This window comes from Chiloscyllium plagiosum, unplaced genomic scaffold, assembly GCF_004010195.1.
Source record: "Chiloscyllium plagiosum isolate BGI_BamShark_2017 unplaced genomic scaffold, ASM401019v2 scaf_13215, whole genome shotgun sequence".
NCBI lineage: Eukaryota > Metazoa > Chordata > Chondrichthyes > Orectolobiformes > Hemiscylliidae > Chiloscyllium > Chiloscyllium plagiosum.
Genome location: NW_025215354.1, coordinates 4,400 through 19,887, shown reverse-complemented (window position 1 = coordinate 19,887; position 15,488 = coordinate 4,400). Strand labels below are relative to the sequence as shown.

Genomic DNA, 15,488 nt, shown 5'->3' with positions numbered 1-15,488 from the left:
CTCTCTCTCTCTCTCTCTCTCTCTCTCTCTATCCCATGGTGACGTTACATTCTCTCTGTCCCAGGATGATGTTACTCTTTGTTCCAGGACAATGTCACAAATTTCCATTTATCACAACGTTAACCATGGAGAGTGAAGGTCCTTACCGGCCACCATATCATGCTCCTGCCAGCAAGGAAGAAACCTCCGACCGTCCCCCTGTTACTCCTCACCATTGCCTGTGGAGACAACAATGTGAACATTAGTGCGAGTATCCCACAGTGCACCCTGCTCTTCCTGAAGGGGCGACCTGACTGAGCGCTCAGTCTGTGCGCAGAGGGAACATGAGCTCATGCATCTTCCCCTTCAAGCTTCATATCAAATTTAAAAATTGTTAAGGAACATAAGGAGGCCACTTGAACATGGACTGCTTCAGTATCTGGGGAGTCATGAATTGTGCTGAACATTGTGCAGCCATCAGTGAGCATCCCCACTGCTAATTGTGCTGAACATTGTGCAGCCATCAGTGAGCATCCCCACTGCTGACCTTCTGATGGAGGGAATGTCATTGATGAAGCAGCTGAAGATGGTTGGGCCGAGGACACTACCCTGAGGAGTTCCTGCAGAGATGTCCTGGAGCTGAGATGACTGACCCTCCAACAACCACCACCATCTCCCTGTCTACCAGGTGAGACTCTGATCAGTGGAGAATTTTCACCCTGATTCCAACTGACTCCAGTTTTACTCTGGCTCTGTGATGCCACACTCAGTCAAATGCAGCCTTAATGTCAAGGGCTGTCCCTCTCCCCTCCCCTCTGGAATTCAGCTCTTTTGTCCATGTTTGACCCAAGGCTGTAATGAGGTCAGGAGCTGAGTGACCCTGGGGGAACCCAAACTGGGCGTCACTGAGCAGGTGCTGCTTGATAGCCCTGTTGGTGAGCCCTTCCATCACTTTACCGAGGATGGAGAGGAGACTGATGGAGTTGGATTCGTTTGCTTTTTCTGTACAGGGGAAAGTGAGGACTGCAGATGCTGCAGAGTCAGAATCACAAAGTGTGTTGCTGGAAAAGCACAGCAGGTCAGGCAGCATCCGAGGAGCAGGAGAGTTGGTGTATTGGGTATAAGCCCTTCGTCAGGAATGTGGAGGGGGAAGGGGGCTGAGAGCGAAAGAGAGCAGTTGAGGGGGGGGGGGAAGATAGATGGGAAGGTGAATGCAGGCGGGGGCTGATGGTGATGGGCTAGAGTGGAGGGTGGAGGGGATAGGTCGGAAGGTAGGACAATTCAAGAGGATGGTGCTGAGTTGGAGGGTTGGATCTGGGATGAGGTAGGGGGAGGGGAGATTGGGAAACTGGTGAAATTAATGTTGACGCCGTGTAGTTGAAGGGTCCCAAGGTGAAAGATGAGGCGTTCTTTCTCCACCTGGCTTTGATTTGGTGGTGGAGGAGGTCCAGGACTTAGTCATAGAGACGTACAGCATGAAAACAGACCCTTCGGTCCAACACGTCCATGCCGACCAGATATCCCAACCCAATCTAGTCCCACCTGCCAGCACCCGGCCCACATCCCTCCAAACCCTTCCTATTCATATACCCATCCAAATGCCTCTTAAATGTTGCAATTGTACCAGCCTCCACCACATCCTCTGGCAGCTCATTCTATACATGGACTTGGCGGAGTGTGAGGGGGAGTTGAAGTGGTCAGCCACAGGGCAGTGGGTTGTTTGGTGCATGTGTCCCAGAAATGTTCTCTGAAAGGCTCGTAAGTTGGCATCCTGTCTCCCCAATGGAGATCCGACCACATCAAGAGCAATGGACAAAGTAGATGAGGTGGGTAGATGTGCAGGAAAGTCTCTGCCAGATGTGGAAGGATCCTTTGGGGCCTTGGATGGAGGTGAGGGAGCAGGTGTGGGTGCAGGTTTTACACCTCTTGTGGTGGGAGGGGAAGGTGTCCAGTGTGGAGGGTGGGTTGGTGGGGGGTGTGGTGGCTGAGGGAATGATCTCTGCTGAATGCTGATAGGGATTGGGATGGAAATATATCTCTGGTGGTAGGTCTGTTTGTGGGTGAGGTGGAAGGTAAGGACGGGGGTGGGATTCTGTCCCTGTTGCGGTTGGAGGGGTGGGGTTCGAGTCAGGATGCGCAGGAAATGGAGGAGATGCGCTGGAGGGCATCATCGAGCACGTGGGAGGGGACATTGCGGTCTTTGAAATTGGAGGCCATCTGGGATATCTTGGAGTGGAATTGCTCCTCCCGGAAGCAGATACGGCGGAGGCAGAGGAATTGGGAATAAGGGATAGCATTTTTACAGGTTGGGGATGGGAGGAGGTGCAGTCAAGGTAGCTGTGGGAGTTGGTGGGTTTGAAGTAGATGTCCGTGTTCAGTCGATCGCCAGAGATGGAGATGGAGATGTCCAGGAAGGGGAGGGAGGCGTTGGAGGTGGTCCATGTGAACTTGAGGTCAGGGTGGAAGGTGTTGGTAAAGTTGATGAACTGCTCAACCTCCTTGTGGGAGCACAGGGCGGCACCAATACAGTCATCAATGTGGTCGAGGAAAAGGTAGGAATGGTGCCAGTGTAATTTCAGAAGAGGGATTGTTCCAGAAAGGCATAGCTGGGCCCCATGTGGGTGCCCATGACTCCCTCTCTGGTCTGGAGGAAGAGGGAGGATTCAAAGGAGAAGTTGTTGAGGGTGAGGACTGGTTCCATCATTCGAATGAGGGCGTCAGTGGAGGGGGAATGGTTGGGTTGGCGAGAGAGGGAGAAACGGAGGGCTTGTAGGCCTTCGTCAAGGAGGGTGTAGGATGTAGCGGGACTGGATTTTAATGGTGAAGATGAGGTATTGGGGGCTGGGGAATTGCAAGCCTTGGAGGATGTGGAGGTTGTGGGTGGTGTCCCAGACATATATGGGGAGTTCATGGACCAAGGGGGACAGTACGGAGTCAAGATATGAGGAGATGAGTTCAGTGGGGCAGGAGCAGGCGGAGACAAACATTGACTGGGGCAGTCAGGTTTGTGGATTTTTGTAAGCAGTAGAACTAGGCGGAGTTGGAAGCTATGAGGTTGGAGGCTGTGAATGGGAGATCCCTTGAGGTGATGAGATTGTGGATAGTTTGGGAGATGATGGTTTGGTGGTGAAAGGTGGGGGTCATGGTCAAGGGGGCATTAGGAAGAGGTGTCAGCAAGTTGGCATCTGGCTTCAGCAAGATAGAAGTCGCTGTTCCATTCTACTACTGCACTCCACATTGTCAGCTGGTTTAATGGTGAGGTTGGGTTTGGAGTGGAGCGAGTGGGGGGGCTGCATGTTGTGAGGGTGAGAGAGCCCTCCACATTCCCGATTCTCCTGCTCCTCAGATGCTCCCTGACCTGCTGTGCTTTTCCGGCGCCACACTTTTTACGTACAGGACATACCTGGGCAATTTCCCAAACTGTTGGGTAGACACCAGTGTCGTGGCTGTACTGGAAAAGCTTGGCTCGGGGAGCGGCAAGTTCCAGAGCTTCAGTCCTAATGATGGAATGTTGTCAGGGCCCAGAGTCTGTGCAGTATCCAGTGAGTCCAACTGCCTCTTGATATCACATGGGATGAAAGGAATTGGCTGGAGACCACTGGAGCAGACTGAGATGGATCATTCACTCAGCACTTCATGCTGAAGACCGTTATAAATACTTCAGCCTTGTCTTTTACATTGATGTACCATTCCTGAAGAAGGGCCTGTGCCCGAAACGTCGAATCTCCTGTTCCCTGGATGCTGCCTGACCTGCTGTGCTGTTCCAGCAATAAAGTTTCAACAACGTACCAAGTTCTGCCATTTACTGAGAAGAGAGATATTTCTGGGACCCCCCCTCCACTTCAGTGAATTATTTTAACTGTCCACCGCCATTTCAAACTATTTGTGGCAGGACATAGATCTGATCCACTGACTGTGGGATTATTTCTGCTGCTGCCTCATGGATGCTCCAGTCTTGAGTTGCTGGATCGGTTTGAAGTCTGTCCCATTGAGCACAGTGATAGTGCCACACAACACAATGGAGGTTATTCTCAATGTGAAGGCGGGACTTTGTCTCCACAAGGACTGTGCAGTGGTCACTCTTCCCGATACTGTCATGGACAGATGCAGCTGTAGCTGGCAGATTGGGGAGGGTGAGGTCGCATATGTTTCTCCCTCTTGTTGGTTCCCTCACCACCTGCCGCAGACCCAGCAACGTCCTTTAGGACCCGACCAGCTCCATCAGTGGGACACTGAAATCCCCCACCCGGAGTACATTTTGTGCCCTTACCAGCCTCAGTGTTTCCTCTGAGTGTAGTTCAACATGGAGGAATACTGATTCATCAGCTGAGGGAGGACTATACGTGGTAATCAGCAAGAAGTCTCTCTTCCCTTGTTTAACCTGAAGCCATGAGACTTCATGGGGTCCAGAGTCAATGCTGAGGACTCCCAGGGCAACTCCCTCCTGACAGATCCTCTGCTGGGCCTGTCCATCCGGTGAGGCAGGATGTATCCGGGGATGGTGATGGTGGGGTCTGGGACAGTGTCTGTGAGGTATGATTCCCTGAGTATTACTCTGTCAGGCTGCTGTTTGACTACGTTGTGAGGCAGCTCTGCCACTAGACCTCTGAGGGGGGACTTTGCAGGGTGGACAGGGCTGTTTCTGCCATTGGCTTTTTTAAAAACAGAATCCCTACAGTGTAGAAACAGGCCCTTCAGCCCAACAAGTCCACACCAACCCTCCGAAGAGTATCCCACCCAGACCCATTCCTCTACCCTCATATTCTACATTTCCCCTGACTAACACACCTAACCTACACATCTCTGAACGCTATGGGGCAAGTTAGCATGGCCAATTCACCCTCACCTGCACACCTTTGGACTGTGGGAGGAAACTGGAGCACCTGAAGGAAACCCACACAGACATGGGGAGAATGTGCAAACTCCACACAGACAGTCGCCCGAGGCTGGAATCAAACCCTAGTGCTGGGAGGCAGTGGTGCCAACCACTAAGCCACTGTGCCAGCCTTTGTGGGTGCTGAGCAGTGTCCCGGGTGGTCCATAGTTATCATTCCCCTTTTTGAGGTATTTTCGCGATTGATACAGCTGATTAGCTTTCTTGGATATTTGCATGGGCTCCTGTCACAGATGGGCCAGACAATGACATATGATTGTGCTGCAGATTTCGATGTCAATGCTATGGGGTCGTCACTGGAGTTTTAGTTCACTCTCTCCATTATTGGGATTTGAACCCAAGTCTCTGGGATTCTGAACACCTAATTCGAACCCATCTCCTGCCTATTCTAGGTCAAGTACCCCTTCTAGGCCCTACTAGATTATAACAGAGGCTTCCTCGTGAGTCACGAGATCATGTTTGGTTTGCTGTGTTAATGGAGTCTTTAGTCACTGCTTTGGTATCTTTACATGTGGTTCAGAGTCAAACCCTGCAGGGCATGTACCCTGACGGCAATCTCTACGGCAACACTAATCAGAAGCCACCTAGCAACTGACATGTAAACGTAGAAACATAGAAGATAGGATCAGGAGGAGGCCATTCAGCCCTTCGAACCTGATCCACCTTTTATCATGGTCATGGCTGATTATCCCACTCAATAGCCTCATCCTGCTTTCCACCGTTAACCTTTGGCCCCATTCACCCCAAGTGCTATATCTAGCCAAGATTAGAGTGGTGCTGGAAAAGCACAGCAGGTCAGGCAGCATCTGAGGAGCAGGAAAATCGATGTTTCAGGCTGGGACTCTTCATCAGGAATTTTGCCCGAAATGTCGATTTTCCTGCTCCTCGGATGCTGCCTGACCTGCTGTGCTTTCCAGCGCCACTCTAATCTTGACTCTAATCTCCAGAATCTGCAGTACCCACCTCTGCCTGCTATATCTAGTCACCTCTTGAATATATTTGATGTTTAGGCATCAACTGCTTCCTGTGCGAATGAATCCCACAGGCTCACCATTCCTTGGGTGAAGAAATGTCTCCACACCTCCTTCCTAAATAGTCCACTCCGAACCCTCAGACAGTGACCCCCTGGTTCTGGACGCGCTCACCATCAGGAACATCCTCCCTGCATCTACCCTGTCTAGTCCTGTTAGAATTTAATAACTCTTTATGAGATCACCCCCTCATTCATCTGAGCTCCAGTGAAAACAATCCTAACCTAGTCAATCTCTGCTTATACATCATTCCGGCCATTCCTGGAATCTGCTTGGGAAACCCTTGCTGTACTCCCTTGAGAGCAAGAGTATCCTTTATCAGAAAAGGAGACCACAACTGCCCACAATATTCCAGGTGCGGCCTCGCCAGGGCCCTGTATAACTGCAACAACACATCCCTGCTCCTGTACTCGAAACCTCTCACAATGAAGGCCAGCATCCCATTTACCTTCTTTCCTGCCTGCTGCACCTGCTGCACAAGGACACCCAGATCCTGCTGCACACTCCCCTCTCCCAATTTACACCCATCGTACCAGACCTCTCCTCTCACAAAGTGTCAATTCTCGCCCCCTGTTGGGCTGCGGTGCTCTTGTCTAGATTAGAATGGTGCTGGAAAAGCACAGCAGATCAGGCAGCATCCGAGGAGCAGGAAAATCAACGTTTCGGGCAAAAGCCCTTGTGTCCGTCTTGATGAGTGCAAGGTGCAAAACTTCAAAAACATGTCTCTTGTTCAACGATCTCAAGTTCCTTACTATGAAGTGACTATTTGAACAAATAAATATTTCAACCACAGGCAGGCTGCCTGAGATTCCGGGTGACCAGTTTGATAAGATCTGGTGATGCAATGCTTTGTGAAGTCTGGACCTTCCCAGGCAGTGCTCAATTTACACATCATCGTGCAGACATCACCTCAACCTGAAAGGAAAACTCCAGATTCCTGACAGTGTACCCCAGCTCACCCATAGTGCAGGGCCTCAGTGTTTCTGAGGTAATTAATTATTACAATCTATCTCAATAATGTCTACATCTATTTCCAATTAATTCATGCACATCAACAGCTTTGGTTTCGAAGCTGTGCCTGGGAAAATAAATATTGTAATTTCTAATCTCAGTTCAGATGGATTTATTTTATAGCTGCCGCCACTGGTTCTGCACTCACAGCCCGTCGTTAAGTAACTTGACATCAATGACGTCATCGACAATCGCCTTGGGGTGTCGAAACTGATGCTATAGAGTCATAGAGATGTACAGCACGGAAACAGACCCTTCGGTCCAGCCCGTTCATGCCGACCAGATATCCCAACCCAATCTAGTCCCACCTGCCAGCACTTGGCCCATCTCCCTCCAAACCCTTCCTATTCATGTACCCATCCAAATGCCTTTTAAATGTTGTAATTGTACCAGCCTCCACCACTTCCTCTGGCAGCTCATTCCATACATGCACCACCCTCTGCGTGAAAAGGTTACCCCTTAGGTCTCTTTTAAATGTTTCCCCCTCACCCGAAACCTATGCCCTCTAGTTCTGGACTCCCCCCATCCCAGGGAAAAGACTTTGCCTATTTATCCTATCCATATCCCTCATAATTTTGTAAACCTCTATAAGGTCACCCCTCAGCCTCTGACGCTCCAGGGAAAACAGTCCCAGCCTGTTCAGCCTCTCCCTATAGCTCAAATCCTCCAATCCTGGCAACATCCTTGTAAATCCTTTCTGAACCCTTTCAAGTTTCACATCTTTCCAATAGGAAGGAGACCAGAATTGCACGTAATACTCTAACAGTGGCTAAACCAATGTCCTGGACAGCCGCAACATGACCTCCCAACTCCTGTACTCAATACTCGAACCAATAAAGGAAAGCATACCAAATGCCTTCTTCACTATCCTACCTACCTGCGACTCCACTTTCAAGGAGCTATGAACCTGCACTCCAAGGTCTCTTTGTTCAGCAACACTCCCTAGGACCTTACCATTAAGTGTATAAGTCCTGACCTGATTTGACTTTCCAAAATGCAGCACCTCCATTTACCGAAATTAAACTCCATCTGCCACTCCTTCGCTCATTGGCCCATCTGGTCCAGATCCTGTCGTACTCTGAGGTAACCTTCTTCGCTGCCATCCAATTTTGGTGTCATCTGCAAACTTACTAATTATACCTCTGATGTTCATATCCAAATCAGTTCTTTAAATGATGAAAAGTAGAGGACCCAGCACCGATCCTTGTGGCACTCCATTGGTCACAGGCCTCCATTTGAAAAACAATCCTCCACCACCACCCTCTGTCTTCTACCTTTGAGCTAATTCTGCATTCAAATGGCTAGTTCTCCCTGTATTCCGTGAGATCTAACCTTGCTAACGAGTGTCCCATGGGGAACCTTGTCGAATGCCTTACTGAAGTCCATATTGATCACATCTACTGCTCTGCCCTCATCAATCCTCTTTGTTACTTCTTCAAAAATCTCAATCAAGTTTGAGAGACATGATCTCCCATGCACAAAGCCATGCTGACTATCCCTAATCAGTCGTTGCCTTTCCAAATACATGTACATCCTGTCCCTCACGATTCCCTCCAACAACTTGCCCATCACCGAGGTCATGCTCACTGGTCTATAGTTCCCTGGCTTGTCCTTACTACCTTTCTTAAACAGTGGCACCACATTTGCCAACCTAAAATCTTCCAGCACCTCATCTGTGACTATCGATGATACACATATCTCAGTAAGAGGCCCAGCAATCACTTCTCCAGCTTCCCACAGAGTTCTCGGGTACACCTGATCAGGTCCTGGGGATTTATCCACCTTTACCCGTTTCAAGACATCCAGCACTTTCTCCTCTGTAATGTGGACATTTTGCAAGATATTACCATCTATTTCCCTACATTCTATATCTTCCATGTCCTTTTCCACAGTAAACACTAATGCAAAATACTCCCATCTTCTGTAGTTCCACGTATAGACCACCTTGCTGATCTTTGAGGGGCCCTATTCTCTCCCTAATTACCCTTCAATGTATTTGTAAAATCCCTTTGGATTCTCCTTAACTATTTGCCAAAGCTATCTCATGTCCCCTTTTTGCCCTCCTGATTTCCCTCTTAAGTATACTCCTACAGCCTTTATACTCTTCTAAGGATTCATTCGATCTATCCTGTCTATACCTGACATGCTTCCTTTTTTTTCTTGACCAAACCCTCAGTTTCTTTAGTCATCCAGCATTCCCTATACCTACCAGCCTTTCCTTTCACCCTGACAGGGATATACTGTCTCTAGATTCTCATTATCTAATTTCTGAAGGCTTCCCATTTTCCAGCCGTCCCTTTACCAGTGAACATCTGTCCTCAATCAACTTTTGAAAGTTCTTGCCTAATACCATCGAAAGTAGCTCTCTCTCCAAGACATCCTTGATCCTGGCACCAGGGATGCAACACACCATTCTGATTTTTCACTGCTGGCCGCAGAAACGTCTGTATGTGCCTCTGACTTGAGAATCCCCTAACGCAATCAATTGCTTGGAAGCCAACGAACCCCTCGTTGCATTCGAGCCAGTCTCAATACCAGAAACTTGGCTGTTCGTGCTGCATTCTCCCGAGAATCCATCACTCCCTACATTTTCCAAAACAGCATACCTGTTTGAAATGGGGATAGCCACAGAAGACTCCTTCACTAGCTGCCTACCTCTCTTACCCTTCCTGGAGTTAACCCATCTATGTGACTGTATCTGAAACTTTCCCCCACGTCCTATAACTGCCATCCATCACACCCCCTTGCTCTTGTAAATTCCTCATTGCCTCCATGTGATCTGATAGGATTCGCATCCAGACACACTTCCTGCAGACATAATCATCAGTAATGTGGACACTCTCCCTCATTTCCCACATCTGACAGGAAGAGCACATCAGTCTATTAAAGGCCATCTTTGCGCCTTAATAATCTGCAGTCCCAGAAAATAGCACCATCTTATTGCTGTAAAAAATACTGCTCCGGGGTAACTTCATACCTATGTTTCATATTTTTAAAAATATAATCAAGAGACAGATCTCAATAAAATATATAATCAAAAAAAAAATCCACTCTATTCACCGTTGTAGATTTATAAAGAAAAAGAACAGCAAGGTTACACTTTAAAAAAAAACTATGCACTTAGCTGCTCCCATGCTAGAAGATCGTTCTCTGCCATTTTAGACAACTCCTGCAGGACACCACTCTAACCACATCTTCCCTTCACTCTCCCTGTCTGTATTTCCCTCTGGACACCCTGGGCAATTCATTGACTACTAACACCCTTTCCACGGCATCTTCCCATGTAACTGCAGAGGGTGAAACACCTGCCCCTTCCCCGCCTCCCTGCTCCCCATCCAAGGGTCTCAACAGTCTTTCCAGGTGAAGCAGCATTTCGCCTGGGCCTCCTCCAATCTTGTCCACCCCCATCCCAATGTCAATCCTTTCAGGTCTGGTCGTAAGGACCCTATCCTTTCTCACAATCCGATCACTTAATCTGAATTATCTACATCTTCCTTCCATCAGCACCCTACACCCACTACCAACCCTGCTCCCACCTCAAAACTATAGCATAAATACTGCCCCCTCCACACCTCACTCCAGCTCTGATACAGAATCATCTAATTTTGAAATGTTTCCTTCCTCTATCTCCACGGATGCTGTCTGACCCACTGTGATCTCCAAGAAAACTGTGTACTTATTCTGCCCACTCTGCTGTCCTGTCACATTTGATGATCCGTGCACTATAATCCCAACTCCCTCTGCTCCTGCACTCCCTTTAGAACTGTACCCGCTATTTTATATTGTCTTTCAGCGTTCCTTCAAAGTGCATCACCTCACAGCTCTCTGCGCTGAACCTCACCTGTCACCTCTGCGTCAATTCCACCAAGGGGTCCGTGTCCTTTTGGACTTCCACGTTATCCTCACAGTTTACATTTCCTTCATCTACAAACTTCAAAGTTGCCCCCTGCACACCGAGGCCCAGATCACTCAGGTGTTTATCAGGAAATAAAGTCCCATTGCCAACCTCCAAACTCTTCCTCCAGCCCACAACATACCCATTATCACTCAGTGATGTTGGGAAAAGATTGACAAGAAAGATCTCGCCAAAGAGATATGCTCTGATGTCAGTATTGCTGAGGTATATTACTCACATCCATTGGCTCCATCTCTATGTTACTGCATCTGGAAGCAGCTTTTGAGGAAGACAGTCCTGTACCAGGATGTTCTGGAGCTACTGAAAACCTGAGTATGTTTGTTGTAATGACCTTTGTAAGCAATCACCAATTCCTCAATGTTTGCCAACTCTCCTGTTTTAACTTGGTTTGTCCATAAGGCTTTCAGCAGCAACGCGACCAGACTTCCCATCGGGGGGGGAGTGAGAATGGTGTTAGGAGACTGACGAACACCAGGATTAATGGAGCTCACATTGGGATTGGTGCTACACATCCTGTTACCATTTGTATCCGGAGGCTGGAGGCTTCCACAATGCACCGCCTCCCATTTCTCACATTTGCTGAACTTTCAAGGGACCTGTCATTTTTTGGGGAGATGGGTAGAAGATGGTTCTGAGTCGACGTCCAGATAATGGTCACAGGATCAAGAAGACTCCAGTCTGCCCCCATGCATTTCATTGAATCCCTCCAGTGCGGAAAGAGGCCATTTGGCCCATCCAGTCCACACTGACCCTCCAAAGAGTGCCACCCCACCCCCATCCCCAAATCTCACCCTGTAACACTACATTTCTCATGGCTAATCTAGCTCGCCCATTGCACATCCCTGAACGCAATTTCACATGGCCAATCCACCTGACCTGCACATCTTTGGATTGCGGGAGGAAACCGGAGCAGCCGGAGGAAACCCATGCAGATCCAGGGGGAATATGCAAACTCCACACTGACAGGCACCCGAGGGTGGAATCGAACCTGGGTCCCTGGTGCTGTGAGGCAGCAGTGCTAACCACTGAGCCACCGTGTCCAAGTAAAATACCTAGTGTGTTATGTTTCAGCTAGGGTCATCCAATGAAGAACTGGATAGCCTCCTCTGCACAAGAACAGTTGTTACTTTGAGATTAAACCATGGGCTCTGGTCTCCATACCACCGCTACAGTGAATTTGCCAGTCTTAGTCAGGAGTTGGTGGTGGGGGTAGTGTATGGTGGAGGTTGGCGGGGGGGGGGGGGGGTGTTTGACGGGGCAGACTGAGATACATTGCACTGGTTGGCAATGCAGAGAGACACTAACAGTGTCGGTTCAATTCCTCAAATGGCTGATGTGGACTGGACTGTGGTTACCTTCAGTTTGATTTCACAATCCCAACCAGGTTGAGTGAGGTGATAAATCATCAGCTTTCGACCAGAGAACAAGGAGATGGGCAAAGGAACTAACAGCAACAAGAAGCAGAACTATTTTACACAGCGAGTGGTCAGGATCTTGTCCAAAGCAGATACAACTGGGGATTTTGAAGGAGCTTCAGGTCAGAGTCTGAAGATAAATCATTCGTGGAGCTTTGGTGGAAGGACAGGAAAGTAGGATTAGCTGATGGCTGTTTTCCCTGGAGCATCAGAGGCTGAGGGGTGACCTTACAGAGGTTTACAAAATCACGAGGGGCACGGATTGAGTGAATGGTCATGGTCTTTTTCCCAGGGTATGGATTTAAGGTGAGAGGGGATGGATTTAAGGTGAGAAAGGAAAGACTTGAAAGGGATGTGAGGGGCAACTTTTTCACGCAGAGGGTGATGCGTGTGTGGAATGAGCTGCCAGAGGAAGTGGTGGAGGCTGGTACAATTACAGCATTTAAAAGGCATCTGGATGGGTAGATGAATAGGAAGGGTTTAGAGGGATATGGGCCAAGCGCTGGCAAATGGAACTAGATAAATTAGGGATTTCTAGTTGGCATGGATGAGTTGGACCAAAGGGTCTGTGTATCTTTGTGACTCTAACTAACTCGTTCTGCAATGTGTAGACTTTTCTTTGAGTCCACGCCCATGTTTAAATAACTAAGCACACTGAGCGAACAAACTCAGAATCAAAACAGTGGAACTTGGGTGTGTATTCAGGAGACTGGAAAAGAAGGAGAGGGAGGTAGAGAAGTGGAGAAATGTAATGAGGGTGTTCCAGAGAGGTAACTAAAGGCTAGTACCGATGGTGAGGTGATTGGGTTGTTTCGAAAGGACATTTCTTAGATCATAATAACTCATTAAATCAGAACAGGATTTGCTGTTATAAAAACAATCAGGCTAATGGTGGGTGAACTACCAGATACAGACACACGGTCAATGGTGTGTGAGATCTGTTACTCTGTCACTCAGTTTCACAAAAGTAGCACCTCATATATTAAATGATATAGAATTGTGGAATCCCGACAATGTGGAAGCAGACCATTCGGCCCATCGAGTCCACACCAAAGAGGATCCCACCCAGACCCAGTCCCTAACTTTATCCCTGCATTTCCCAGGGATCTAACTCCTAACTCCCGAGACACTATGGGGCAATCTAGCATGGCCGATCCACCTAACTTGCACTTCTTTGGATTAAAAATAAAAATAACGTTGATTTTAAAATGGCTGACAACAGATCCAGAAAGGACATGAGGAAAAACCCACTGGTGAAAAGTCAAATTACTTATGCCCCGTCTGAATGTATCTTCTGGAAGTACCAAATCCTGTGGATATACATAACAAAGAACAAAGAGAATTTACAGCCAGGAACAGGCCCTTCGGCCCTCCAAGCCTGAGCTGATCCAAATCTACTATCTAAACCTATTGCCCAATTCCTAAGTGTCTGTAGCCCTCTGCCCCCCCCCCCCCCCCCGTCACCTACTCATGCATCTGTCCAGACACATCTTAAAGAACCTACCGTGCCTGCCTCTACTACCTCTGCTGGCAACGCGTTCCAGGCACCTGCCACCCTCTGTGTAAAGTACTTGCCGCCTGTATCCCCCTTAAACGTTTCACCTCCCACCTTGAAAGCATGACCTCCCGTTATTAAATCCCTCACCCTGGGAAAAAAAAACTTATCTCAATCTACCCTGTCTATACCCTTCATGATTTTGTAGACCTCAGTCAGGCTCCCCCCTCCCCCCCATCTCCTTTTTTCTAATGAAAACAATCCTAACCTACTCAACCTCTCTTCATAGCTAGCACCTTCCATACCAGGCAACATCCTCGTAAACCTTCTGCCCTAGATATTTATGGTAATTAGTTACTACTCCAAGTGATCTCTCAACAATATGGTATCTGGGTGCATCATGGCTTTCTATGGCAACTTCTCTGCTCAGGACCTTCAGAAACACAGAGAGTTGTGATCACAGCCCAGTCCATCACACAAACCGCCCTCCCATCCATGCTGCCTTGGGAAGGGAGTCAACTTAATCAAAGAGCCCTCCCACCCCAGTTATAATCTCTTCCAACCTCTTCCGACAAGCAGAGGATACACAAATCTTAAGCACACTACCAACAGATTCAAGAACAGCTTCTTCCCTGCTGTTATCAGACTTCTGAATGGACCGCTCCAATTCTAAATTCGATGTTGATCTCGCTCTCTGTGCAGCTGCTCTGCAGCCATAATGTTGTACTCCGTACTCTGTCCTATCACCCTGATGGTAGGTTATGGTCTGTCTGTATTGCACGCAAGACAAAACTCTTCACTGCAACCAGGCACATGTGACAATAGGAAATCAAATCCAAAAATAATGGTTATCAGTCAATCTCTAGCCACAAAAGCACCTATCACAAATGTGGACTCTCAATCCTCCAGGATTTGTGTGTCTTGCATTAAAAGGTGGCAAGCAAAAGAGAGAAAGATTTTCACCTTGCCTCCAATGGGACCAAATCACAGGAATGCCATATTTCAAACAGAATTACACTTATCGCCTTTGAAGTGTTTACAGAGGAACCTCGATTATCCGAACCAGATGGGCGGGCACTACAGAGGAACCTTGATTATCCAAACTAGATGGGCGGGCACTACAGAGGAACCTCGATTATCCAAACCAGATGGGCGGGCACTACAGAGGAACCTCGATTATCCAAACCAGGTGGGCGGGCACTACAGAGGAACCCCGATTATCCAAACCAGGTGGGCGGGCACTACAGAGGAACCCTGATTATCCAAACCAGGTGGGCGGGCACTATTTCATTCCAATAATTGATTATTCGGCTAATCGATTCAATGCCTCTCCTCTGGGGCTCGGAGTTTTCTGAAGTCTCCATTTTCCTCGCTCTGCCTGCCTTGCTCTCTCTCTCTCTCTCTCTCAGGGTTTGTTTCTGAGCAAGGACATACACGTGTGTAAGGGACCTGCAGCATTGCTGTAGCCTCCTCCAAACTGCCCACCGCCCCCATCAGTTCAATGGGATTGACACAGCGAGCACTTGCTAAGTCCGCTCCCTGTTCAGGAGACAAGGCAACATCACACCGCACACGAGCCCACGTCCCTCCCCCATCAGACCCTCCAACCCTGTCCACCAACCTGCACTCCCCAGCACCTCCCATCCTCCCCACACACTGTCCGCCTTCCCTGTGCTGCCTCGCCCCCACCCACCATTACCCCCCACTCTCCCCTGCCGCCACTGCGCTCCCCTGCCCTCCATCTTCC

General features: G+C 48.6%; 1 protein-coding gene across 1 annotated transcript in view; it reads right to left on the bottom strand.

Annotated features, from left to right (window-relative positions):
* slc5a1 (solute carrier family 5 member 1) overlaps positions 1-15,488 on the bottom strand; it is a 109,845-nt gene that overhangs the window by 90,706 nt on the left and 3,651 nt on the right. Inside the window, exon 2 of the mRNA XM_043686827.1 lies at positions 147-218. Within this exon, the coding sequence (XP_043542762.1) occupies positions 147-218 (72 nt within the window). The remainder of the gene's footprint in view (positions 1-146; positions 219-15,488) is intronic.